Source organism: Anarhichas minor, unplaced genomic scaffold (assembly GCF_050575085.1).
Source record: "Anarhichas minor isolate MPS153535 unplaced genomic scaffold, ASM5057508v1 ptg000059l, whole genome shotgun sequence".
NCBI lineage: Eukaryota > Metazoa > Chordata > Actinopteri > Perciformes > Anarhichadidae > Anarhichas > Anarhichas minor.
This window is the reverse complement of record NW_027466505.1, coordinates 287,572-312,732: the sequence shown is the minus strand read 5'-3', so window position 1 is coordinate 312,732 and position 25,161 is coordinate 287,572. Positions and strand designations below refer to the sequence as shown.

Here is a 25,161-nt window from a genome sequence, read left to right as displayed (position 1 = left end):
TCCAGGTCCAGATGTGCCGGTTTAAGGCGGTCAACCGCCACGTATTCCAGCTTGCCGCCCATGTCGACCTTGCAGGTTTTGTCTCCGGTCTCCAGCACACGAAACGGCCCGACGTAGGGGGGTTGAAAGGGTCCACGGTGGCCGTCCTGCCGAAAGAACACATACTCCGCTGACCTGAGGCTGGACGGGACGTATGACTGTGGAAGGCCGTGCTGCGACGTGGGCACTGGTTTGAACAGCCTGGCTTTTTCCAGGAGCGTTTCCTGCTGCTGGGTTGCAGACCAAGGGTCTGTGACTTTGGGGATAAACTCCCCCGGGACCCGCAGTGGCTGTCCATAAACCAGCTCAGCCGATGAAGCTTGCAGGTCGCCTTTGGGAGCTGTCCTAAGCCCCAACATGACCCACGGAAGCCTGTCCACCCAACTGCTGTCTTTGAGGCTGGCCCGGAGAGCAGCTTTCATCGACCGGTGGAACCGCTCGCATAACCCATTAGCCTGCGGGTGGTAGGCGGTAGTGCGATGGAGCTTCACCCCTAGGCTTCCTGTAACTGCATTCCACAGCTCTGATGTAAACTGTGGGCCTCGGTCCGAGGAAACGTCAGCTGGGGCTCCGAACCTGGCGACCCAAGCCTGAATAAACGCCCGAGCCACCTCATCCGCCGTTGTTGATGACAACGGGACAGCTTCTGGCCAACGAGTGGTTCGGTCCACCATCATGAGGAGATGTGTGAAACCACGGGATGGGGGCAAAGGTCCTACCAAGTCCACATTCACGTGATCGAACCTCCTTTCTGGAACCGAGAACTGTGCTAAAGGGGTCTTTATGTGACCTTGGAGCGCTGGCACACCACACAAGTCCCGGCCCACTTCCGTATATCCTTTTTCAGCCCGTGCCAGACAAACTTTGCTGAGACCAACTTCTGAGACGCCCTCTTGCCAGGGTGTGACAGTCCATGAATAGCATTGAAAACCTGTTGTCTCCATTCGTCGGGAACAACCGGCCGTGGCTGGCCTGTGGAGACGTCACACAGGAGCGTAGCGCCAGTTTCGCCAAACGGGATCTCCTCCAACCGCAGTCGCGTAACTGCCGTCCTCAACTCCTGGACGCCCGGGTCTGTAACTTGATCCTCTGCCATCTTGTTATAGTCCAATCCTAACTGGACAGCCCCAGTGACAGCCCTGGAGAGACAGTCTGCGACCAGGTTTTCCTTGCCCGCTACATGCTGTAGATCTGTGGTAAACTCTGATATGAAGGAGAGCTGGCGCTGCTGGCGTGCAGACCATGGTTCGGCGCTCTTACTCATGGCAAACGTCAGTGGCTTGTGATCCACAAACGCAGTGAACGGCCGAGCCTCCAGCAGGAACCGGAAATGCCGAATGGCCAGAAAGAGGCCGAGGAGCTCCCGATCGAAAGTGCTGTATTTCCGCTCATTAGGCCGCAACTGTCGACTGAAGAAAGCAAGCGGTTGCCACGCCCCTTTCACCCACTGCTCGTGCACCACGCCCACCGCGTAGTCCGAAGCGTCCGTGGTGATGGCAATCGGAGCCTTAGGTGACAGGTGTGCCAGCATTGTTGCATTTGCCAGAGCTATTTTAGCATCAACAAACGCAAGTTCCCTCTCTTCAGTCCAGTCAACAGCCTGTTTGATGGCCTTGCCTTTCAGGGCTTCGTACAGGGGCCGCATCACTTGCGCTGCTCAGGGAATAAAGCGATGGTAAAAGTTCACCATGCCTAAAAACTCCTGCAGGGCCCTCACCGTGAGTGGGCATGTAAAGTTAGTCACTGCCTCCACCTTTGACGGAAGGGGAACCGCCTCGTCCTTTGTGATGCGGTGTCCTAGAAAGTCAATGGTGGTCAACCCAAACTGGCACTTAGCCGGGTTGATGATCAACCCGTGCTGGCTGAGTCGCTCAAACAGAGTCCGGAGGTGAGACATATGCTCCGCTCTTGACGAACTGGCCACCAGGATGTCATCCAGGTAGACGAACAGGAAAGGCAGGTCCCTCAGCACCGTGTCCATTAGATGCTGGAACGTCTGCGCTACATTTTTTAGCCCAAACGGCATCCTCAAGAACTCAAACAGGCCAAATGGAGTGATCAGCGCCGCCTTGGGAATGTCCAGCGGGTGAACGGTCACTTGATGGTAACCTCGTACCAGGTCCACTTTCGAAAACACCACGCTATCCGACAAGTGGGTAGAAAAGTCTTGAATATGTGGAACCGGATAGCGGTCCGGGATTGTTGCCTCGTTGAGCCGGCAATAATCTCCACACGGGCGCCACCCGCCCCCAGGCTTCGGGGCCATGTGCAGGGGTGAAGCCCACGGACTGTCGGAGCGGCGAATGATGCCCAGGCACTCAAACTCTGTCTTGGCGATGGTGAGCTTTGCCGGATCTAGGCGCCGGGCCCGGGCATGTACCGGTGGGCCGGTGGTAGAGATGTGATGCTCCACCCCATGCTTGACCGTGGAGGAGGAGAAGGTGGGCTGCGAGAGGTCTGGGAACTCAGCCAGTAGACGCAGAAACTCATCAGCCGCTGCAAGCATGCTAGTCAACCTGGTAGAGCCCGCTCCACTTAGTGTACATGGGTAAGAACAAAAGGTCACAGCATTTATCAGACAGCGGCCCTTGACGTCCACCAATAGTCCATAAGTGCATAGGAAATCCGTGGCAAGCAGGGGGATGGCAATTTTGGCAGTAACAAAGTCCCAGCTGAAACGCTGCCCCATAAAACACAGCTCCAGGCACTGTGTCCCAAAAGTGCGTATGGGGGTACCGTTCGCGGCTTCCAGAGGGGGGCCCTGCCCGTTTGTCAGCATGTCCACCCGCGATGCAGGCACAACGCTCCTCTGCTCCCCCGTGTCACAGAGAAAGCGCCGCCCGGAAACGTCGTCCCGGATGAACAGCAGCCTGCCTTCCCAACCGACGCTCATGGCAGTCACTGAGCACCGGCCCTGGCATTTCCCATCCTGCCAAAACTGCATGGTGAACGGCACCTTGTAGCCCGCGGCCCAAACCTTGCGTGGTAATAGCACAGACCGGTAGATCCCTGCCGTTGGCTCGCTGCTGCCGCTGCGGCGACGACCGTTGTCTCCCCCGGCCACGCCGTGGCTTGTGCCGGCCTCAACGTGGCCGTGTAGCTTTGTTGGCCAGTCAGAAAGAACTTATCGGCCTCCTCGGCCAACTCCCGACAATCGGTAATCGTGGTATTGGCCAAAGCGGCCCGCACCTGCAGCGGGAGCTGCTGCAGAAAAAGTTCCGTAAACAGAAACTCCGGCTCGTGTTTTCCTAGCAGAGCTAACATTTTGTCCATTAGCTCCGACGGCTTGCTGTCGCCGAGGCCATTCAGAGTCCGAAAGCCCGAAAGTGTTCAACAGCCGGTCTTTCAAGGTATCGTACTTGTCCCTCTCTGGAGGATTTTCAAAGATGGTTACCACTCTCCCTGCTGTCGAACTGCCGAGAATCACCACGACATAATAATATTTTGTCGCGTCCGCTGTAATGTCTCTGAGGGCGAACTGTGCCTCAGTTTGAGCAAACTACACCGCCGCTTACGTCTCCCAAAACTCCGGCAGTTTCAGCGAAACTGCGTGCATCGTCATCTTTTCTTCTGGAAACGTCCAGGAGTGTCAGAGTCACCAATGTAGGAGCGTGGAAACAAACAAGGAGGCGAGTATTCCCTTTGGCTGCACCTTGTGGCCGTTTATTTCCATCCATACACACATCAAACACATTCACTTCCTGCCACCCTTTAACCCCCCCCCCTGTCACCAGGGTTACGCCCCTTTCCTTAAAGGGGCCCCGTGAATTCGGTCGTCCCCTACAGTAGAATATTTGTCCAGTTATTGCAAAAATGAATACGCTGTAATGTAAACATCACACATGTGTCAGGAGCCAATAGGAAGATATTCAACTTCCTGTCTCCTCCAATCAGCTCTCTGATTGGTCGTTTCAAATATCACCACTGATGGAAAGTACTTCAGTATATTTACATCTCAGAGGTACATGTACTTTTTACTACTTTTGTTACTTTACAGATTTACACTAAATAACAATAACTAATCAATGATTAGTTATTGTTATTTGATTTATGTGATAATAAAGAAGCTCTAAAAAGTTACTTTGTTTCTCTTTACCTTCATTTAAAAACATATTTGTTGTGATTCATGTCATGATGTCACTCCTTAACTTTAGTGTCTCTAAAGTGCTGACTCACCAGCTCACAGTGTTACAGCTGATCAATACGTCTCTCCTACATAAAGATCTAGAGCAGTGGTTCTCAACCTTTCTTCAGTGATGTAACCAGCACAAAGCATCTTTGGTTGAAAACAAGATCATCAGTGTCTGATTTATTGTCAACACTGAAGATTGCATTGTTTAGGATATTCAGTTTAATTCAGTTTATGAACTTACACTTATATTTTATTGAATATTTATTAAATAACAATTTTTCAAGGATTTTTGAATTGATGCTAATTATAAATATATTTTAAAAAAATCTCACGTACACATACCCACATTTGAGAACCACTGATCTAGAGGAGTGATTCCATTCCATTATCCAAACCCCTTATCCTATTCAGGGTCGCTGGAGCCGATCCCAGCTGACATTGGGCGAAGGCGGGTTCACCCTGGACAGGTCTCCAGTTTATCCCAGGGCACATATAGAGACAGACAAACATTCACACCTACGGGCAATTTCGAGTCTCCAAATAACCTAAGCTTTACCTAATTCTTTGGACTGTGGGAGGAAGCCAGAGAATCCGGAGGGAACCCACGCTGCCACGTGGAGAACGTGCAAACTCCACACAGAAGGACCACCCGGGATCGGGGATCGAACCCGGGTCCCTCTTGCTGTGATGTGACAGTGCTAGCCACTACACCACCGTGCAGCCCAGAACCGTCTCCTCAAATTTTTTTATAAACACACGTTTTATTGATTTTTTTGTGTTTCTTGGACGATTTTTTTTGTGCATGTTAGTGCACATTGTTAGTGCACATTGTTAGTGCACGTTGTTAGTGCACGTGAGCGTGCATGTGAGCGTGTGTGTACGTGAGCGTGTCTCCCTCTCATCAGGACTTTACAGCTGATGATGCCATCCAGACCATGGAAACCTAGCACCAACCCTCTGGTTCCCCCTCATGTTAGCTCTGTTACACACACACACAGACACACACACACACACACACACAGTCCACCCTCCAGTGACCATGAACCTTGATAACCAGTGTTTCCTCCTCCAGGTTGTTCTGACCATCAGACACACTCTGACCTCTGAAGGAGCCATGAGCCACCATCAAAACTCTCTGGGTCCTGATGCCGACGTGAGTGTCAGCAGCGAGTCTCAACAGACGATCAAATTAATCTCTAACGTATGAAGACTAAAATGAGCATGGGGCGATAAGGGACTAAAATGAGTACGGGGCGTTAAGGGACTAAAATGAGCATGGGGCGTTAAGGGACTAAAATGAGCACGGGGCGTTAAGGGACTAAAATGAGCACGGGGTGTTCAGGGACTAAAATGAGCACCGGGGCGTTCAGGGACTAAAATGAGCACCGGGTGTTCAGGGACTAAAATGAGCACGGGGCGTTCAGGGACTAAAATGAGCACGGGGCGTTCAGGGACTAAAATGAGCATGGGGCGTTAAGGGACTAAAATGAGCACGGGGCGTTCAGGGACTAAAATGAGCACGGGGCATTCAAGGACTAAAATATGCACGGGGCATTCAGGGACTAAATGAGCACGGGGCATTCAGGGACTAAATTAGCACGGGGCGTTCAGGGACTAAAATGAGCATGGGGCGTTAAGGGACTAAAATGAGCACGGGGCGTTCAAGGACTAAAATGAGCACGGGGCGTTCAGGGACTAAAATGAGCACGGGGCATTCAAGGACTAAAATATGCACGGGGCATTCAGGGACTAAATGAGCATGGGGCGTTCAAGGACGTAAATGAGCACGGGGCATTCAGGGACTAAAATGTGCACAGGGCATTCAGGGACTAAAATGAGCACGGGGGCGTTCAAGGACTTCAATGAGCATGGGACGTTCAAGGACAAAAATGAGCACGGGGGCGTTCAGGGACTAAAATGAGCACGGGGCATTCAGGGACTGTATCTCCTCCTCTCTTCTCCAGTCTCCGGCTCCTGTTCCTCCTCCACGGGGCCACATCGATGAAGAAGAGGAGGACCTGAACAAGGTCTTTGATGTTCAGGGTTTTCAGCAGATTCTGGGTCCTGCAGCTCGCAGCCCACCGGAGAAAAGTAGAGTCTACGATGAGCAGGACTTTGAGGGTAGGGAACCAGCACGTAGCCTGTGAAGGTTCTGGGTTCTAGTGGTGGGTCTATGAGGTGGTTTTAGGGGGTCTGTGAGGTGGTTTCAGGGGGTCTGTGAGGTGGTTTCAGGGGGTCGATGAGGTGGTTTTAGGGGGTCTGTGAGGTGGTTTTAGGGGGTCCATGAGGTGGTTTTAGGGGGTCTGTGAGGTGGTTTCAGAGGGTCCATGAGGTGGTTTTAGGGGGTCTCTGAGGTGGTCTCAGGGGGTCTTGAGGGACCTTCAGGGTCCTCGGTCCTAATGAAATCCTCCTGCTGCAGATCACCGTCACTTCTCCCTCCACGTCCATCAGACTCTCTCTAAACTGCCCGCTGACAGCAGGAGGAAGAGGACCAATGAGGGGAGGAGGGAGGGGAGAAGAGGCTCCGCCCCTAACGCCGCAGCCACCATAGAAGAAGACCAGGAGGAAGAGGAGGAGTCCTACAGTCAGAGTGGAGAGGAGGGGCCAAGGTGAGTCACACACACACGCCTGAAAGGTAAATATGGGACTTCCTCTTTTGAATCCACCTGACGTGTAACTCCTCCCCTTCTCAGTGACGCTCCGACCAAGAGTCTCTCACCCGGTGGCATCATGACGAGAGACGACGGTGACGAGGAAGAAACGCTGATGAGTGTCGACCTGGACGGCATCAAGAGTCAGTGAATATATATATATATATATTATATATAAAATATATATATATATTATATATATATATTTACTTTTTATATAAAAGTTGACTTCACATTCTAAACAGCTTCAAGACAAAACTTATAATTATAACATATCACAGTCCCAACATTTCATTCTTCTAATAATGTAATAATAATAATAATATAATTATTATATTTATATTATAATATATTAATATATAATTATAATATTATAATTATTACATTACAGTCATTTAGCAGACGCTTTTATCCAAAGCGACTTACAATCAGATTCTATCACATTAACACACCGTAGGCACAGCTACGGGAGCAGTTTTGTGGTTAAGTGTCTTGCTCAAGGACACATCGACATGCGACTAGCGGAGCTGGAGCCGGGGATTGAACCGCCGACCCTCTGATTAAGGACGGCCCTACTCTCCACTTAGCCACAGTCTCCCCTTTATAATTATAATATAATATATAATGTAATTATTATAATAATAATACTAATTATAATGATAATAATAATAAACCAGAGACCTGTAACAACTTCCTGAATCCTCTAGTTTCTTCTGGCCCCACCTTCAGGTCAACGTGTTAATGTGTGTATTAATGATCAGATTGTTGACTGATAATTAGCTAATGTAAGCATGCTAACGTGCTAAACTAAGATCAGCAGGTTCGCGTCGTCATTGTAAGTACAGTTTGCAGACTCTCTCCCAGCATGCACTGGGGCACTCTGACTTGAAGACACACTGAAGGTTTCCCAACATGAAAGAGCTTTCTGTCACTTCTTGGTCTTTATCATGTGACCTGAACACAACGCGGTCCTCCTACACGCTGAGCCCACGGCCTCTATCTATTGTTTCTGTGTGAGTGTGGTTCTGGTCCTGGTCCTGGTTTAAAGGACTCTGTCGGTCTCCCGGATCAACATGAATCCCGTATTTCTCCTCTCGTGTGTGTTGTGTGACAGAAGGAGGATCTCAGTGAGTACTTTTAACTCTTAAAGTTAAACTTAATAAACACAGAGCTGCTTTTAAACAATAACAAATAGTGAAGAAAAACTTTACTGACACAGAAAGTAGAAGACAGGAAGACGTCTTCTAAAAGTTACTACGAGGTTCAACGTAGTCCCAACTCAAAAAAATGAGTTTGTTCAACTAAACCTCAGTAAATGGACTTAAATTCAACCGCTGTGATAAAATAATCTGTTACAAGTAAAAGTTCTGATTCAGAACATATGAAAGAGTGAGACAGGTAGAGTGAGACAGGTAGAGGGAGGCAGGTAGAGGGAGACAGGTAGAGGGAGACAGGTAGAGGGCGCCGGTCAGCTGACTCTCACTGCTGGAATTCGCCGATTAGTTCCAGGAAAACAAACAAGAAAGTATGTGAAAAAACGTCGTGTTTGAGAGAAAATCTCATTTTTACAGAAACTTGAAACTCACCTGCAGATTACTGTGAGTGTGTGTGTGTGTGTGTGTGTGTGTGTGTGTGTGTGTGTTTTTAGCTTATTGGATAAATCAGAGTTCGCGCCTCTTCTTACAGATTCTTCATTGAAGTTCAATCGAGCCTGAAACTCTGTTAAACTGCAGAAAGTTCCCATGAGACCACAGCGTGTGTGTGTGAGGAAATTTTGGAGGGTCTTCACTTCTTCAAAGGCCGGTTTGAGGGTTCAGACTTGGTTTTAAGGTTCAGGGTCAAGTATTTAGTTGTGAAGGTCTACGTTAAGGTAATGGTCCTCACGAAGACAGAAGTACAGGGATGTGTGTATGTATGTGTCACATTGCGGGGCCTCATCTTCTCTATGGGGACAAAATGTCCCCATAACGTAAATTATCACATCTTAGGGTGAAGACCTGGTTTAAAGTTCGAGGTCAGGGTTATAGTAAGTCTTCAGGAAATTAATGTAAGTCAATGTAATGTCCTCACAAGTCATGTAAACATGTGTGTGTGGGTCAGGATTTAACCTCATGCCCCCGCTGACACTCAGGTCACCGATTGGACGACGTTCTGGCAGTGAGGCGTCACCTGGTGAAGCGGAGCTCCAGAGGGCCGATCGTTCACGTCACCAAAGACCCGATCAGAACACAGTCTCACCTCCAACACCTGCTGCCAGACCGAACCCCTCACGAGGTCTCACTCTTTAACTACATTCAAACCAGTCTCACCTCTCAATGTTTGTGTTGAACTGATTCAAGAGTTCTGAGTAAAACTGAAGACGTGATTCTGATGAAAGAAACTACACAAACTGAAATGAGGCTGACAGGAGATGGGAGGTTAATCCTGGTGGTGAATGGGTGATACACTAGACTCAAGACAGGTAGAGTCAGACAGGTAGAGTCACACAGGTAGAGTCAGACAGGTAGAGTCACACAGGTAGAGTCAGACAGGTAGAGTCACACAGGTAGAGTGGGGTAAACTCAGAGGTCCGTCTCTCTCTCTCTCTTTCTCTCTCTCAGTCTGTCTCAGGATGGTGGTCTTGGACCTAAAGAGTCGACACAGAAAGGTACCAGCTGGTTTTTCTTTGGTTTAGTCTTAACGAGTGGTTTAGTCTGATTTATTTTGGTTTCTGTTTGAGTTTCCATTGTTCAGTTTAAATCATTATGAGTGGAGGTCTGTCAGGTTTTTGGTTTGAGTGTTTTTATTGTATTTATTGTAAAACACATTCATCACTAAACCTGATTTGACTTTAAGATGTGTCTGAATCTGGTATTTATCTCGTAAACTGGGTCCTGATTTGAATAATTGTATGCTCATTATGAAGTATTTCACTACACAATTGGGAGAAAAAAGTTGTCGCCTTGATTTGGGTGTTTTTTTTGTCTTTATGGAACTAAATGGATTTATGGAAACATGGTGACCTCAAGACATTCTGACAGGAAACATTTAACACACGTCTGATCAGCTGTTTCTGTTGTGGGGCGTCTTTATGGATTTACATTTATATTGTGTTCGTCTCCACACAACTGGTCTCTAAAGGTGTGAGGACTCTGGTCTCTATAGGTTTTGAGGACTCTCTGGTCTCTATATGTTTAGAGGACTCTCTGGTCTCTATAGGTTTAAAGGACTCTCTGGTCTCTATAGGTTTAGAGGACTCTCTGGTCTCTATAGGTTTAGAGGACTCTCTGGTCTCTATAGGTTTAGAGGTCTGAGGATTTAATGTCCTCCTAAGTGACATAGACAAGTTTTTCCCGTGTGTCCAGGTGTTCGTGGAGCTGAACGAGCTGGTGATTGACAGGAACCAGGAGCTTCAGTGGAGAGAGACGGCTCGATGGATCAAGTTTGAGGAGGAGGTGGAGGAGGAGACGGAGCGCTGGGGGAGACCTCACGTTGCCTCGCTGTCCTTCCGCTCGCTGCTGGAGCTACGAAAAACCATCTCCCACGGTGAGAGGAGGCTCTCTGCTGCCCCCCGGTGGAGAAAACACGGCACAGCACCACAGTTTAAACGTCCCTTTAAACCATATTGATTCATTTTTATAAATCAGTGTATAGCCAGAGATGCCTTATTTCTTTCTTTAATTTAAATAATTAAACCCCTGAAAAAAAGACCATAGTTTTTCTATTCTGGGTGCAAATTTAGATGTTTAACAGTTATAGGTAGCCAGCTCTAGCGAAAAAAATGGGATAAATTAAGGGAGGGTTGTCATGACTGTTTTTTCCGATATATATTAATCCATTTTTCATCTGACTGGAGGAGATTATGTAATTTAAGGGGATTGATAGAGTCCTGTAGACCCGGTAGGAGCGAAAAAGACTTCAGCACGAGGAGCTCAAGCTTCTTAAATGGAAATAAAGTGAAATAATACCAGTATACTGATGACGGGGTGATGTGATGTTAGTGTGTGATGTCAGTGTGTGATGTCACGGCGTTGTGTTTTCAGGGGCAGTGCTTCTGGATCTGAAACAGAAGACTCTTCCGGGCATCGCTCAGCAGGTGGTGGAGCAGATGGTGATCTCAGATCAGATCAAAGCTGAAGACCGAGCCAACGTCCTCCGAGCTCTGCTGCTCAAACACAGGTTCATGGATGCACTTAATGATTCATCCATCTAATGATTCATCCATCTCATAATTGATCCACCTAATTATTCATCCATCTAATGATTCATCCATCTAATGATTCATCCATCTCATAATTGATCCACCTAATTATTCATCCATCTAATAATTCATCCATCTAATGATTCATCCATCTAATGATTCATCCATCAACCTAGTGACTCATCCACCTAATGATTCATCCATCAAATGATTCATCCATCTAATGATTCATCCATCAACCTAGTGACTCATCTATCTAATGATTCATCCATCTAATGATTCATCCATCTAATGATTCATCCACCTAATGACTCATTGATCCATCTAATGATTCATCCATCTATTGATTCATTCATCTAATGACTCATTGATCCATCTAATGATTCATCCACCTAATGACTCATTGATCCATCTAATGATTCATCCATCAACCTAATGACTCATCCATCTAATGATACATCCATCTAATGACTCATTGATCCATCTAATGATTCATCCATCTAATAATTCATACACCGAATGATTCATCCATCTAATGATTCATCCACCTAATGACTCATTGATCCATCTAATAATTCATTCATCTAATGACTAATTGATCCATCTAATGATTCATCCATCTAATGATTCATCCACCTAATCACTCATTGATCCACCTAATGATTCATGCATCCACCTAATGATTCATTGATTAGCTAATGATTCATCCATCTAATGATTCATCCATCCACTGACTCATTGATCCACCTAATGATTCATTGATCCACTTATTGATTCATGCATCCACCTAATGATTCATTGATCCATCTAATGATCCATCCATCCACTGACTCATTGATCCACCTGATTCATGCATCCACTTAATGATTCATGCATCCACCTAATGATTCATTGATCCATCTGATGATTCATCATCCACTGACTCATCCATCAACAGGACCATATCTTTCATAAATGTATTTCTCTATTTTTCTTCACCAGTCACCCCAGTGATGAGAAAGATCACAGCTTGTTTAGCAAGTACATCTCTGCAGCCAACATGGCCACATTGACGGACAGACACAACTGCCAATCAGAGCCCTCCATCAATCTGACGAATCACAGAGAGGCTGACAGAGAGAAGTCCAAAGTAAGAAGAGACCGGTTACAGGCTCAAAGTTTGATAATAATCTAAAGCTTCAGTGGAGGTCAAATGAACCAATCAAAGCAGAAGTGATAACAGCTGTTTCCTGTTTTGGGGGTCATGTGACCAAGAGACAGCCTGAATGAAATAGCACTAAGTCCACTGTACACTGTATGTGTGTGAGTGTGGCTGAAGCATTGAGGTGTTACATTTTACTAATTTAGCAGCCGGCTAGTTCGCTAGCTTCCATGCTACTTCAACCATGCTTTCATGCTAACGTTCCACTGTTTACAGAAAATGAGCCCAACAGCAGGTTGCTGAGTCTAAGGTTCCTCTGCCTCAATCCTCACCGCTAGGAGACGCCTTTGCCTGGAGGAGAGCAGGCGGGAGCCCCAAAGTCTAGCTAAAGTAGCTAACTAGACAGCTCTAGTGATGGACGAGCTAGCTAGCTAACTAGCCAGCTCTAGCGATGGACAAGCTAGCCAGCTAACTAGACAACTCTAGTGATGGACAAGCTAGCTAGCTAACTAGCCAGCTCTAGCGATGGAAAAGCTAGCTAGCTAACTAGACAGCTCTAGTGATGGACAAGCTAGCTAGGTAACAAGCCAGATCTAGTGATGGACAAGCTAGCTAGCTAACTAGCCAGCTCTAGCGATGGACAAGCTAGCCAGCTAACTAGACAACTCTAGTGATGGACAAGCTAGCTAGCTAACTAGCCAGCTCTAGTGATGGACAAGCTAGCCAGCTAACTCGACAACTCTAGTGATGGACAAGCTAGCTAGCTAACTAGCCAGCTCTAGCGATGGACAAGCTAGCCAGCTAACTCGACAACTCTAGTGATGGACAAGCTAGCTAGGTAACAAGCCAGATCTAGTGATGGACAAGCTAGCCAGCTAACTAGAAAAAAACAACCCAACAAAACATGTTAGACAGCATTAACTTACGTGTTCAGAGAATTATTCTGCCTCGATCTAAGCTCCAGCCACAAAAATAGGTCATTGTGTTTACTAACAGAAAATAGGTCTATATATGTATTCTATATATATACAGTATATATATTTATGAGTGTGTATGTGTGTTCAGAAGGAAGCCCTGCCCATCAGCCTCTCCAGATCCAAACATGAAGTGAAGCTGATGGAGAAGATCCCAGAGAGAGCTGAGGCCACCGTCGTCCTCGTGGGTACGCATCACATACGACATCATCACATACGACATCATCGCATACGACATCATCACCTTCAATCCTGTGTCCTATTCAACCCAGCGAGGCTTTCACATTAACTAGGCTCCTGGACTGTGTCAATGCTATCAGAGACTGGACGGCAGAAAACTACTTCCAACTTAACGACAGTAAGACGGAGGTTCTAGTTATTGCACCGGATGAGTTTGTCCGTATGATCAAGCAGAGTATTGGTCCACTCTCCTCTGCTGCCCATTGCAACCTGCGCAATCTAGGGATTTTCTTTGATCGATCCATGTCGTTTGACCCCCATGTTAAGCAGCTGTCCAGATCCTGTTTCTTCCACCTAAGAAATATCAGTAAACTCAGATCTGTAGTATCAACACCTGAACTAGAGATGATCATACACACATTTATCTCTTCACGCATCGACTACTGTAACACACTTTTCTCATCACTCAGTGTATATGCTCTTAACCGTTTGCAGGTAATCCAAAACGCTGCCGCCAGATTACTCACCAGGACAAATCGACGGTCTCACATCACCCCCGTACTCAGATCTCTCCACTGGCTCCCTGTAGCATTTAGGATACACTTTAAAATTCTCACTCTCATTTACAGAGCACTACACGGTCAGACTCCTACATACAGTATGTAGCTGATCTACTTCACCCTTATTCACCCGCCCGCACTCTCAGGTCAAACGCTCTAGGTCTTCTGTCTGTCCCACGCACACGATTTAAGACCCGTGGTGACCGAGCTTTTGAGGCAGTAGCACCAAGACTGTGGAATGCTCTGCCTGCACCTCTACACTTTGCAGATTCTGTGAATGCATTCAGAAATCAGCTCAAATCTCACCTCTTTGGACTGGCGTTTGGGTAAAACCCATGTCCTAGACCTGCTTTTAAACCATGTTTTAATTTGGTATTTTGTGTGTATGTAAATTATTGGCCTTATGGTCACATTGTGTTTTTAGGGCCTGAGCAACCGACAACGTCAGGCCGGCGAAGGCCCTATTGAAACTGTGGGGGTTATTCTTATGATTTATATTTTTGTGGGGATGGAGCTTGTAGGGGTACTTGCCATGCATGAAAACGCACCAATTTTGGACACCTGTCAGGTCTGGTGTAGAAACTCTGCTGCCAAAATTTGCATATTTGTGTGTAAAAAAATGGCTCTCTAGCGCCCCCTACAAATCGGACTGGCGACGCCTCGGCCAGTATGTCCAATTTACTTGAAATTCGACACACATGTCCGACTCCGCTAGATCTACAAAAAAGCCTCTCAGACCCCTAAGCTCCGCCTACTTAGATTTTCCGCCATATTGAATTAAGTGTAAAACACATTTTTGCATACTCCTCCTACATGCTTCGTCCGATTACTACCAAATTTGCTGTGGATCATTACTGGATCTACGTCATCAAAATGTATTAAACGCTTTTTGATATCTCTTTTCGTTTATAAGATATGGACCAATAAACTTCTTAGGGGCGTGGCTTAATATCATTACACATAACTTCTCAATCGTTTGTCCTAAAATTACCAAAGTTTCAGCATATGTGCACATTGCATCCTGTAACATAACCTGAGATTTGTTTTGCATTCAACCACTAGGGGGCGCTACAGTAAACCCGCGAAGTTGTGCTTTTTGTCACTTTTTGCAGATTTCAGCCTTCCTACTTTAACAAACTCCTCCAACAGATTTTAAGCGATCAACTTCTCCTTTGGTCAGGATGCTCTTAAGACCTTTGTGATTAAAAGTTATCAAAATCGAGAGTTTTCATTGAAGAACCTTGACGTGGCGTGGCGGCCATTTTGCCTCATTGTTTATGAAAAAATAAGTTGTTATAAGTTGTTATAACTCCAAGGTACATTATCCAATCCGCACAAAACTTCTTATGCATGATGCTACTTCAAGCCTAAACATACTTCAATTGAAAAAAATTCAATAACTCATAGCGCCGCCTACTGGCTAAAGGAAATGTCATATTTTATACTTTTATTTGTACCTCCTAGCCAGGTGACTTGATGAGTCTCAAATTTGGTAAGGATAGCCTTAAAACATTGATGATGCATCATCATGAATATTGTGAGTTTTCGTTGAATGCTGTTCGACTCATCGTTCGCCATGAAAAAGGAAGCTGATGGTTTAGTGGGTTGGGATGCTCAAAAACTCATGGAACTTTGTACATGTGTCATAGGTCATAGGAAGACATAGTGTATATGGCTTTTTGGCTTGGCCGTTTTAAATTGCCTCTATAGCGCCCCCTACAATATTTCAAAAGAGCAGCCCTAGCGCTACGTTTCAGCTACATGTATGAAACTATGGAGACTTAAAAATAAGTCTCTTGGGACTATGCTCTAAACCCTACCAGAAGTCGACAAATTTCATTTTTGTGTAATTTTTCCATAGAATTTGGCCTATTTCTAGTCGCTATACTTTAACGAACTCCTCCTAGGGACTTTGTCTGATCCTCTTCAAATTTGGTCAATACAATCTCAAGACCATTGTGATTAAAAGTTATCAAAAGCTTTACCTTTGACGTAATGGCTTAGCCGTAGCGGGTGGCTACTTTACGTGATTCCCCATGAAAAAAGCTGATGTAACTCAGCTGGACTTGTTCCAAACGGTCCCAAACTTCTCATGCTTGATAAAACTCATGGCCTGAGGATGTCTACAAGCTAATTTCCCCTAATACTCACAGCGCCAGCTGCTGGCGAAAGGAAATCTGGATTTTGTGATAAACACCTCCGATTTACATTACTTTTACACAATGTGGTTTACATTTGACACAGAGCTACATGATGCATGTTTGCACTTGTTCTGTAGCGCCAGGCAGCGGATACAGGAAGCATTGGACTATTTGCAAAGCATCATTTCCGGCATCAAGCGGTTCACGCCGGATTAAAAACGTCTCGCTTGCGGACGCGCCGTCCGACGGTCGCGGACGTTCTCGGCCGCACAGGCCAGAGTCCCGCCGGCACCCCCGACACGCTGGAGGATGCGAGGGCCCGTTCATCGCTGCTCGCAGCTTTAATTTATGTTTGTAATTCTGCCCTGTTAAGCACTTTGTGACTTATGTCTGTAAAAAGCGCTTTATAAATCAATTTTACTTACTTACTTACTTACTATCTGTAGAGCGTGAGAGTCAGTGAGTTTATTGCGTCCCTCTGATGTGTCTGCAGGCAGCGTGGGCTTCCTGGAGCAGCCGTCCATGGCGTTCGTACGGCTGCAGGAAGCGGTCCTGCTGGAGTCCGTCCTGGAGGTTCCTGTTCCTGTGAGGTTCCTCTTCCTCCTGCTGGGCCCGCCTACCGCCAACATTGACTACCACCAGATTGGACGCTCCATATCCACGCTCATGTCAGACAAGGTGCGTCCCTCCAGATGGCGCCATGTCGTGTCTACTGTCTTGAACTAATGTGGTCAAATTAATTCTGCTACTCTGTCCGCTTCCCTTTAGCTCTTCCATGAGGCGGCGTACCAGGCCGACGACCGCCAAGACCTGCTGACGGCCATCAACCGGTTCTTGGACTGCAGCGTTGTCCTCCCTCCCTCCGACGTCGGCGACGATGAGCTGCTCCGCTCGGTCGCCCGATTCCAACGAGAAATGCTCCGAAAGAGGGAGGAGCAGAGCAGCAAACTGCAGGAGAAACAGACCGTCGATCAGCCGGACGAAGGTCGGTTATCTCTTCTGTTAATGTTGTTATTAAGTGTGTTTAGGGTATTTTAGCCTTTATTAGATAAGAGATGAGAGGAGAGAGTCAGGAGATGACTTACGGCGAAAGTACCAAATCATGATTACATGAACAGCATCTTCTGGCCACCAAAAAGAAAATGTGGGCATTTCAACATCTTAAATTTGTCCCAAAATGATTGTTTGCATCTTGACAAGTTGGAAGTTTAACATTAAGTTGTTTCAAATGTTGGTTTCTCTGAGTCCCTCCAGGTTGCTGAATCAGCCTTAATAACAGAATTTCAACTTCTTCTGGCAGAAGCTTAAGTCTTAAAACTTTAGTCAGTTTTTTCACAAGCAGGTTTGAGCCTTGATGCTAGGGCTGAGCGGTATGACCAAAAATGCATATCACGGTATTTTGTAAGATTCTGGTGGTTTCACGATATATCACAGTATTTTTTTTTCACGTTAAAGCATTAATTAATTAACGCCGAAAAGAAACGGCCGGGCAGCGAGCGGTGAACAGCTGTTTGTGTGGTGTCTTCCATTCCGTCACTTCCTGTTTCCTTCACCTACATTCCCCTGGGTCCTAAGTCCCTGCATGTACAGCTTCTTATCACCCTCCATGTACCAACGTACATTTATAACAAATACCACACATATTACGGTAATCAGCGTTGCAATGTGTCTGACCTAAATACCTTTTGTTGTTCAGTCTGTGTTCATCCTGCATCGCTCTTCTGTTCTTTAATGTAATGTTACTGGAGCGACAGAGCCTCTCCCAGCTGTTAGCAGACTGTTGTTAGCGAGCTTTACCCAGCATGCAGTTCGGCGGGGCAATTTTATAAATGTACAATTATTAGTGTTACAAATTGTTTATGTGTCACAAACTGTTGTGTCGTGGTGTTTTGCTCTGTTAAAGAGCATTAGTTGTGGGTTGTTAATTGTTGTTATAAAGTTATGACCATGACTAGGGTTCCCTCTCAATACAGGTAAGAGAACTAGCTCCGACCGTAACGCTACCAGCGGTGAACAATATATTTTGCTGCCTGTTGAAGAGCGACAGAAGTTGTTTCGGCTGTGCACCGGTATGATGGTATATGAAAAATTCATATCGTATGGGAAATTAAAACCGGTATACCGCCCAGCCCTACTTGATGCCATTCTCTAAAGAATATCTAACAGACTTCAGAACAAAATACTGAGTGCTTTAATTCAAGATAAAAGTAGATTAAGGGCTCAAACTGTTTGAAGTGGTAATCTTGCTGAATCTCGGTGGAAGTCCGAGATGTTTGCAAGGTTAATCAGCGTGTCATCAGCAGAGCAGTGAATGTTTCTCTCATATTTTAAACCTCCGCCAAGGAGGTTGTGTTTCCGGTTTGGTTTGTTTGCCAGCAGGATTACTGAAAAATTACTGGCCAGTTTTTCACGAAACTTGGTGGATGGATGTAGCATGGGCCTGGGAAGAACTATGGAGACGGCCTTGGCGGAGGTCTGCACTCTGAGAGAGCCTTTCCAGTTTGAGATGAAGTCTAGAGATATCATGAACAATCCTTATGTCATTTTGTGATGTAGCAGCTCAATGACCAGACAGTTACAGAGTCTCACTTCTTATCTACCAGACTCTCTTGTTCCCTTAAAACCTGGCGACGAGCCCTTGAGGAGATCAGGCCGTCTTTTCGGAGGCCTGATCAAAGATGTGACTCGGCGCTACCCTCAGTACCTCAGCGACATCCGAGATGCCCTGAACCCTCAGTGCATGGCAGCCGTCATCTTCATCTACTTTGCCGCACTGGCGCCAGCCATCACCTTCGGAGGACTTCTGGGTGAGTCTGGACTTCAAGAAACACTGACGGATACCAAACTTCCTGTTGAGATTTGGTTCTCAAATCTCTGCAGGTTGATTGGCGCAAAGGGTGCCTCTCAAAGACCGTTGAAGGTTTTTAGAGCTTTGTTCTCTTTTCTTGTGCCTCAGGGGAGAAAACAGAGGGTCTGATTGGTGTGTCGGAGCTGATCGTTGCCACGGCTATGCATGGCATTGTGTTCAGTGTGCTGGGCGCTCAGCCTCTGCTGGTGATCGGCTTCTCTGGACCGCTGCTGGTGTTTGAAGAGGCCTTCTACACGGTAAGCTCACCTGACAGAAACCCACCTGTAACAAAATATTACCTGTTGACAAACGTAACAGCAACGTGTATCTCTAGAAACAGAGTTCTTGCGTCTCTGGGGTCATCTATCCTGAGTGACGAATGTCAAAGAAGGCTTCTAAAAACCCTTTCAGTGGGAGATTGGCTATTAGAGAACCACATTCTGTGTTCCCTGCTATCATTTAATTTAACTCATTTATCTCCATAACTACGGTAACTCTACCACCTCATCTGAAACTCCTGTGAAACACCTTGTGGTGTGCACCAGGGTTCTGTCCTGGGTCCTCTTTTGTTTGCCTTGCATATACTTGGCCTTAAACAGATAATACATATTTAGATTATTTAGAATATAAGTATTTGATTAGGTTCACCCTTCACCTTGAAAATAGCATCTTGATGTAAAAATACTAGGTTTTCAACCACATCTTCTGGCCTTCCTTGATATCAGGTGACCTAAGAATGCACCTTTGGTTGGATGGTGAAGTGGAGATGATGACTGTCTCTGTTGAAAGATGGACTCTGGTGTTAGATGGGAATGTCCACCCTAAATGACACAGTCAGACCTACAGTATGTCAGACTCAGGTTATAGAGCCATGTTACTTAGTTAGCAGTGAGATTCACAAAGATACTCAGTTTGGGAAAAAGACAAACCCTCATATCAAATTGGTTCCCTGATTTGGGGTATCAGAATTGGTCCGTAAAAAGCTAAATGTTTGATCACTATATCCCTTGTTTTGAGAATTAGTTTTTGTCTTGTAGTAGTTTGAAGTAGTTTTAAAGGTGTCTCCTGACAAAAATATCTGCTTCAACTACCAAAAGAGGGGTTGTAGCTTTCTGATGAAAGTAGATGTCCCTATCGAAAGGCACTGACTCTTGAGCAGCATATTAAGGGTTCCCCCTTCACCCTGGATCACCCACAAAATGGTCCAGAATGCTGCCTGGAGCAACATATCTTGTTAGCTCACCTGTTCTGCTCCTTGAAACCTACCTGGTGTGTGCACATGTAGTTTTGTAAAGACAATGGGATCGAGTATCTGACAGGTCGGGTCTGGATCGGTTTCTGGCTGGTGCTCATCGTCCTCCTCACCGTGGCCTTTGAGGGAAGCATCCTGGTTCGCTTCGTCTCCCGGTTCACTCAAGAGATCTTCTCCTTCCTCATCTCCCTCATCTTCATCTACGAGACCTTCACCAAACTGGTCAAGGTGAGGTCAGAGGTCCCACAGGTCCACAACCAGCCTGATGAAATAGTTGTAAGATCATTTAGATAATTTGCAGATGCCACATTGAGGTTTTTCTCCTTTGTTTTTGTCTTTTCTAGATATTTCAGGAGCATCCTCTCCAAAACTGTTTCCATGGAAACAACACAGTATCTCCGTCTCTGTGCAACTACACCGCCGCTGCCGGGAATTCTGAGAAGGTTGTTGGAGAACCCAACACAGCTCTGCTGTCATTTGTTCTCATGGTGGGAACGTATTTTATCGCCTTCTACCTGCGCAAGTTCAAGAACAGCTCCTTCTTCCCCGGCAGGGTCAGTAAATACAAGTACAGGTACAGATATGAGTACACAACCTAGATAAAGGTACAGGTACATACATATACAGGTACACAGGTATGTACAGATAAAGGTACAGGTGCATATGTATACAGGTACACAGGTATGTACAGATAAAGATACAGGTACATATGTATACAGGTACACAGGTATGTACAGATAAAGGTACAGGTGCATATGTATACAGGTACACAGGTATGTACAGATAAAGGTACAGGTACATACGTATACAGGTACACAGGTATGTACAGATAAAGGTACAGGTACATACGTATACAGGTACACAGGTATGTACAGATAAAGGTACAGGTACATTTACCACACAAGAGCACACAACAGAATCTTAGATCCGGGGACTCTGGATCACTGGGTCCTAGTTTTCAATGGACCTGGAGTAGACATGTTGTTTCTTACCTTTGGAGGTGTTTTCCTCACTGAAGTCTTCAGTTTCCAATCACACCACTGATCAATAATCTGGTGTTCTGTGTGTTTCAGCTCCGTCGGATCATTGGAGACTTTGGTGTCCCCATTGCTATCCTCATCATGGTGCTGGTGGACTACAGCGTGGAGGACACCTACACCCAGGTGAGACCCGATCAAGTGAGTCCTGTGTGGACACACAACCCACTTGGGATGGACATTTAAACTCCTGCCCTCTCTTCATATTGGCTGACAGAAACTGAACGTGCCCAGTGGATTCTCAGTGTCCAGTCCGGAGAAGCGCGGTTGGTTGATCTCTCCTCTGGGGTCGGACGGGCAGTTTCCTGTTTGGATGATGGCTGCCAGCATCCTGCCGGCCATCCTGGTCTTCATCCTCATCTTCATGGAGTCCCAGATCACAGCGTACAACCTTTTCTTCTTGCCTTTTGTGTTTACTTTTTTTATATTTAACTAAACATCGAACAAAAAGTTCAGAAATTAAAGTTTGGTAGATTATTTCTCTGTTGTAACAATGCTTCTTGGCAATACATTTTATACTGTTGGAAAGCCTGTTTATTTACCTTTCAAATGGTGCCCCATTTGTAAGGAACATGCATTGCTGGGATGAGCAGCACAGCTGAGTATGTGGGTTGCGCCCATGAAAAATTTGCCAAATCTTCTCTGCCAATGCCAAACAGCTTATTCTGCTGTTGCTATTGACCGTCAGGCCCGTTTGCGCTGGTGTCGGCAACACCTGCACTGGAACCTGAACATGTGGAGGAATGTTATGTTCAGCGATGAGTCCAGATTCTGTCTAAGGAAGTTGGATCGTAGGGTCAAAGTGTGGAGAAGACGGGGAGAACGCTATGCTGATTGCTGCACCGATAGAGGAACACCTTTTGGTGGAGGTAGTGTGATGGTGTGGGGCGGCATCTCCATCACAGGAAAAACAAGTCTTGTCTTCATTGGAGGCAATCTCAATGCAGAGAGATATCAAGATGAGATTCTGCAACCAGTGGCAATCCCAAATCTCCACAGTCTGGGACCAAACTCCATCCTCCAAGATGACAACACCCCCACAGAGCGGTTTATCAGAGACTACCTCCAGAATTTGGGAGTAGAGAGGATGGAATGGCCTGCCAGCAGTCCTGACCTCAACCCAAGTGAACACTTGTGGGATCAGCTTGGGTGTGCTGTTCGTGCTAGAGTGACCAACACAACCACTTTGGCTGACTTGCGACAAATCCTGCTTGAGGAGTGGAATGCCATCCCACAGCAGTGTGTGAGCAGGCTGGTGACCAGCATGAGGAGGAGGAGCCAGGCTGGTGACCAGCATGAGGAGGAGGAGCCAGGCTGTTGTGGCTGTGTATGGTTCTTCCACACGCTACTGAGGCTCCTGTTTGTTAAATGAATAAATTGTAAAATTGCCAATATGTCTTGTTTCTTCCTTGTTACTGATAGACTTCAATCATCCAATCCACCAAGCAACACCAAACAAGAGGCGATGGCAAATAAGCTGGCATTGGCAGAGAAGATTTGGAAAATTTTTCATGGGCGCAACCCACATACTCAGCTGTGCTGCTCATCCCACAAATGCATGTTCCTTACAAATGTGACACCGTTTGAAAGGTAAATAAACAGGCTTTCCAACGGTATAACATTTATTGCCAAGAAGCATTGTTACAACAGAGAAATAATCTACCAAACACGAATTTCCGAACTTTTTGTTTATTAAAAACATTTCTCCTATGTCCCATCCATCAAGGCTGATTGTGAGTAAGAAGGAGCGGATGCTGGTGAAGGGAACTGGTTTCCACCTGGATCTCCTCATCATCGTGGCGGTGGGCGGAGTCTCTGCGCTCTTCGGCTTGCCGTGGTTATCGGCGGCCACGGTGCGCTCCGTCACCCACACCAACGCCCTAACCGTCATGAGCAAAGCTGTCGCCCCCGGAGACAAGCCCCGAATCCAGGAGGTCAAGGAGCAGCGGGTGACGGGCTTCCTGGTCGCTGTTTTAGTGGGTAAGAAGTGTACTTCTACTACCGCTACTGCTACTTTCACTACCTTTACTATTTCTTCTGATCTGGATTCCGCCCCCTTCCTCAGGTCTGTCCATCGTGATCGGGGAGGTTCTGCGTCAGATCCCTCTGGCGGTTCTGTTTGGGATCTTCCTCTACATGGGTGTGATGTCGCTGAATGGGATCCAGCTCACCGAGCGACTCATCCTGCTGCTGATGCCCTCAAAGTACCACCCCGACCACAACTACGTCCGCAAGGTTAGCCCCGCCCCCCTGACTGAGGACGGAGGTTCTGCACCAAAGTCAGACTTGAGTCACAGGGACAGGAGTGTTTGGCAATGCAGACCAGCAGGCAGACAATTAACGACTTGTTTACCATTTGATTGGTTGGCTTTGACTTAAACTTGTTTTGGGACTTGTTGCTTTTGGTCTCAACCCTGGGACTTACCTTGACATGAAACTTGAACTTGGACTTACCTCTCTTGACTGGGACATGTTGGACTCAAACTTCACTTTATGTGTTGGTCTTGACTTTGAACTTGACTTTGGACTTGTTTGTATTGACTGACTTGGACTTAACTTGCTTGTCTTGATTTTGGACTTGTTGGTCTTGACGTAGACTCGTTGGTCTTGACTTGGACTTGACTTGAGACTTGGCTCGAGACTTGACTTGGAACTTGTTGGACTTGACTTGGAACTTGTTGGTCTTGACTTGGACTTGTTGGTCTTGACGTAGACTTGACTTGAGACTTGACTTGGATCTTGTTGGTCCTGATGTAGACTTGACTTGGAACTTGTTGGACTTGACTTGGACTTGACTTGGACATGAGACTTGACTTGGACTTGGCTTGAGACTTAACTTGGGACTTGTTGGTCTTGACCGGAACATCAAGTCCAAGTCAGTTGTGCAAACAAGTTTCTATAAAAAGGCACATCACATGTAAATACACGGATTGACCGTCGGCTGTCTCTCTGCTCTCTCACAGGTGCGGACGTTGAGGATGCACCTGTTCACTGTCGTCGAGCTGACCTGTCTCTCTCTCCTGTGGGTCGTCATGGCGACGGCGGCGGCACTGGCGTTCCCCTTCATGCTGCTGCTGACCATCCCGGTGAGGATGCTGCTGCTGCCCCGCCTCTTCACCCGCAGAGAGCTGCAGAGTGTGAGTCACACCTGGTCATTAGCACTGCTAACACGGCTCAATGCTAACACTGCTCAATGCTAACAAGGCTCAATGCTAACACAGATCAATGCTAACACGGGTCAATGCTAACACGGCTCAATGCTAACAGCGGTCACTGCTAACACGGATCAATGCTAACAGGGCTCAATGCTAACAGGGCACAATGCTAACAGGGCTCAATGCTAACAGGGCACAATGCTAACACGGCTCAATGCTAACACGGGTCAATGAAAACACGGGTCCATGCTAACACGAGTCACTGCTGACACAGCTCAATGCTAACAGGGCTCCATGCTAACACGGGTCACTGCTGATACAGCTCAATGCTAACACGGCTCAATGCTAACACGGCTTTGGTCTTGCAGCTGGACGCCGATGATGCAGAGCCTCATCTGGAGGAGAAGGAGGGGCAGGACGAGTACTCACAGTTGCAGATGCCTGTGTGACCCGGTCAGCAGCCTCCTGATTGGTCGATCCGCCTCCCTCATTAGCATATGTGACCTGTATCCTGTAGCATGCTTCTAAACCCTTTGTATTGTCTCTGGTGGTGGTGGTGGTGGTGTTGGGGGGGGGGGGGGGGGGTTGTGTTCTGGTGACTCTCTTTATGTTTTACAGATCTAACTAAAGGTGTCTCTTCTGTGTTGGTTCTTTGGGTTCCTGATGTTTCTCTGTTTATCATTAAATGAACATTTTATCCTCACGACTGACATGTTTTCATATTTATTTTGTGTCCGTTTTTCATGGTGTGGTCATTCAGCTCCTCCCATCATGCACTGCAACATCCTCAGGTTGACTTTTGAATTGTCCGTCTCTCTGTCTTTCTGTCTCTGTTTCTGTTACTTTGTTTGCTGAAGTATAACTCTGCTGC

General features: G+C 46.5%; 1 protein-coding gene across 1 annotated transcript; it reads left to right on the top strand.

Annotated features, from left to right (window-relative positions):
• Window positions 1–5,285: 5,285 nt before the first annotated feature.
• slc4a2a (solute carrier family 4 member 2a) lies at window positions 5,286–24,828 on the top strand. Its single transcript, XM_076077511.1, is given in 20 exon segments — window positions 5,286–5,330; window positions 6,136–6,292; window positions 6,591–6,965; window positions 8,954–9,096; window positions 10,167–10,347; window positions 10,845–10,980; window positions 11,984–12,131; window positions 13,209–13,305; window positions 16,492–16,676; window positions 16,767–16,983; window positions 18,602–18,805; window positions 18,955–19,103; window positions 20,132–20,326; window positions 20,443–20,652; window positions 21,172–21,261; window positions 21,353–21,519; window positions 22,862–23,115; window positions 23,201–23,370; window positions 24,099–24,272; window positions 24,659–24,828. Coding segments are annotated over 20 exon segments (3,378 nt in total). The 3' UTR covers window positions 24,740–24,828.
• Window positions 24,829–25,161: the final 333 nt, after the last annotated feature.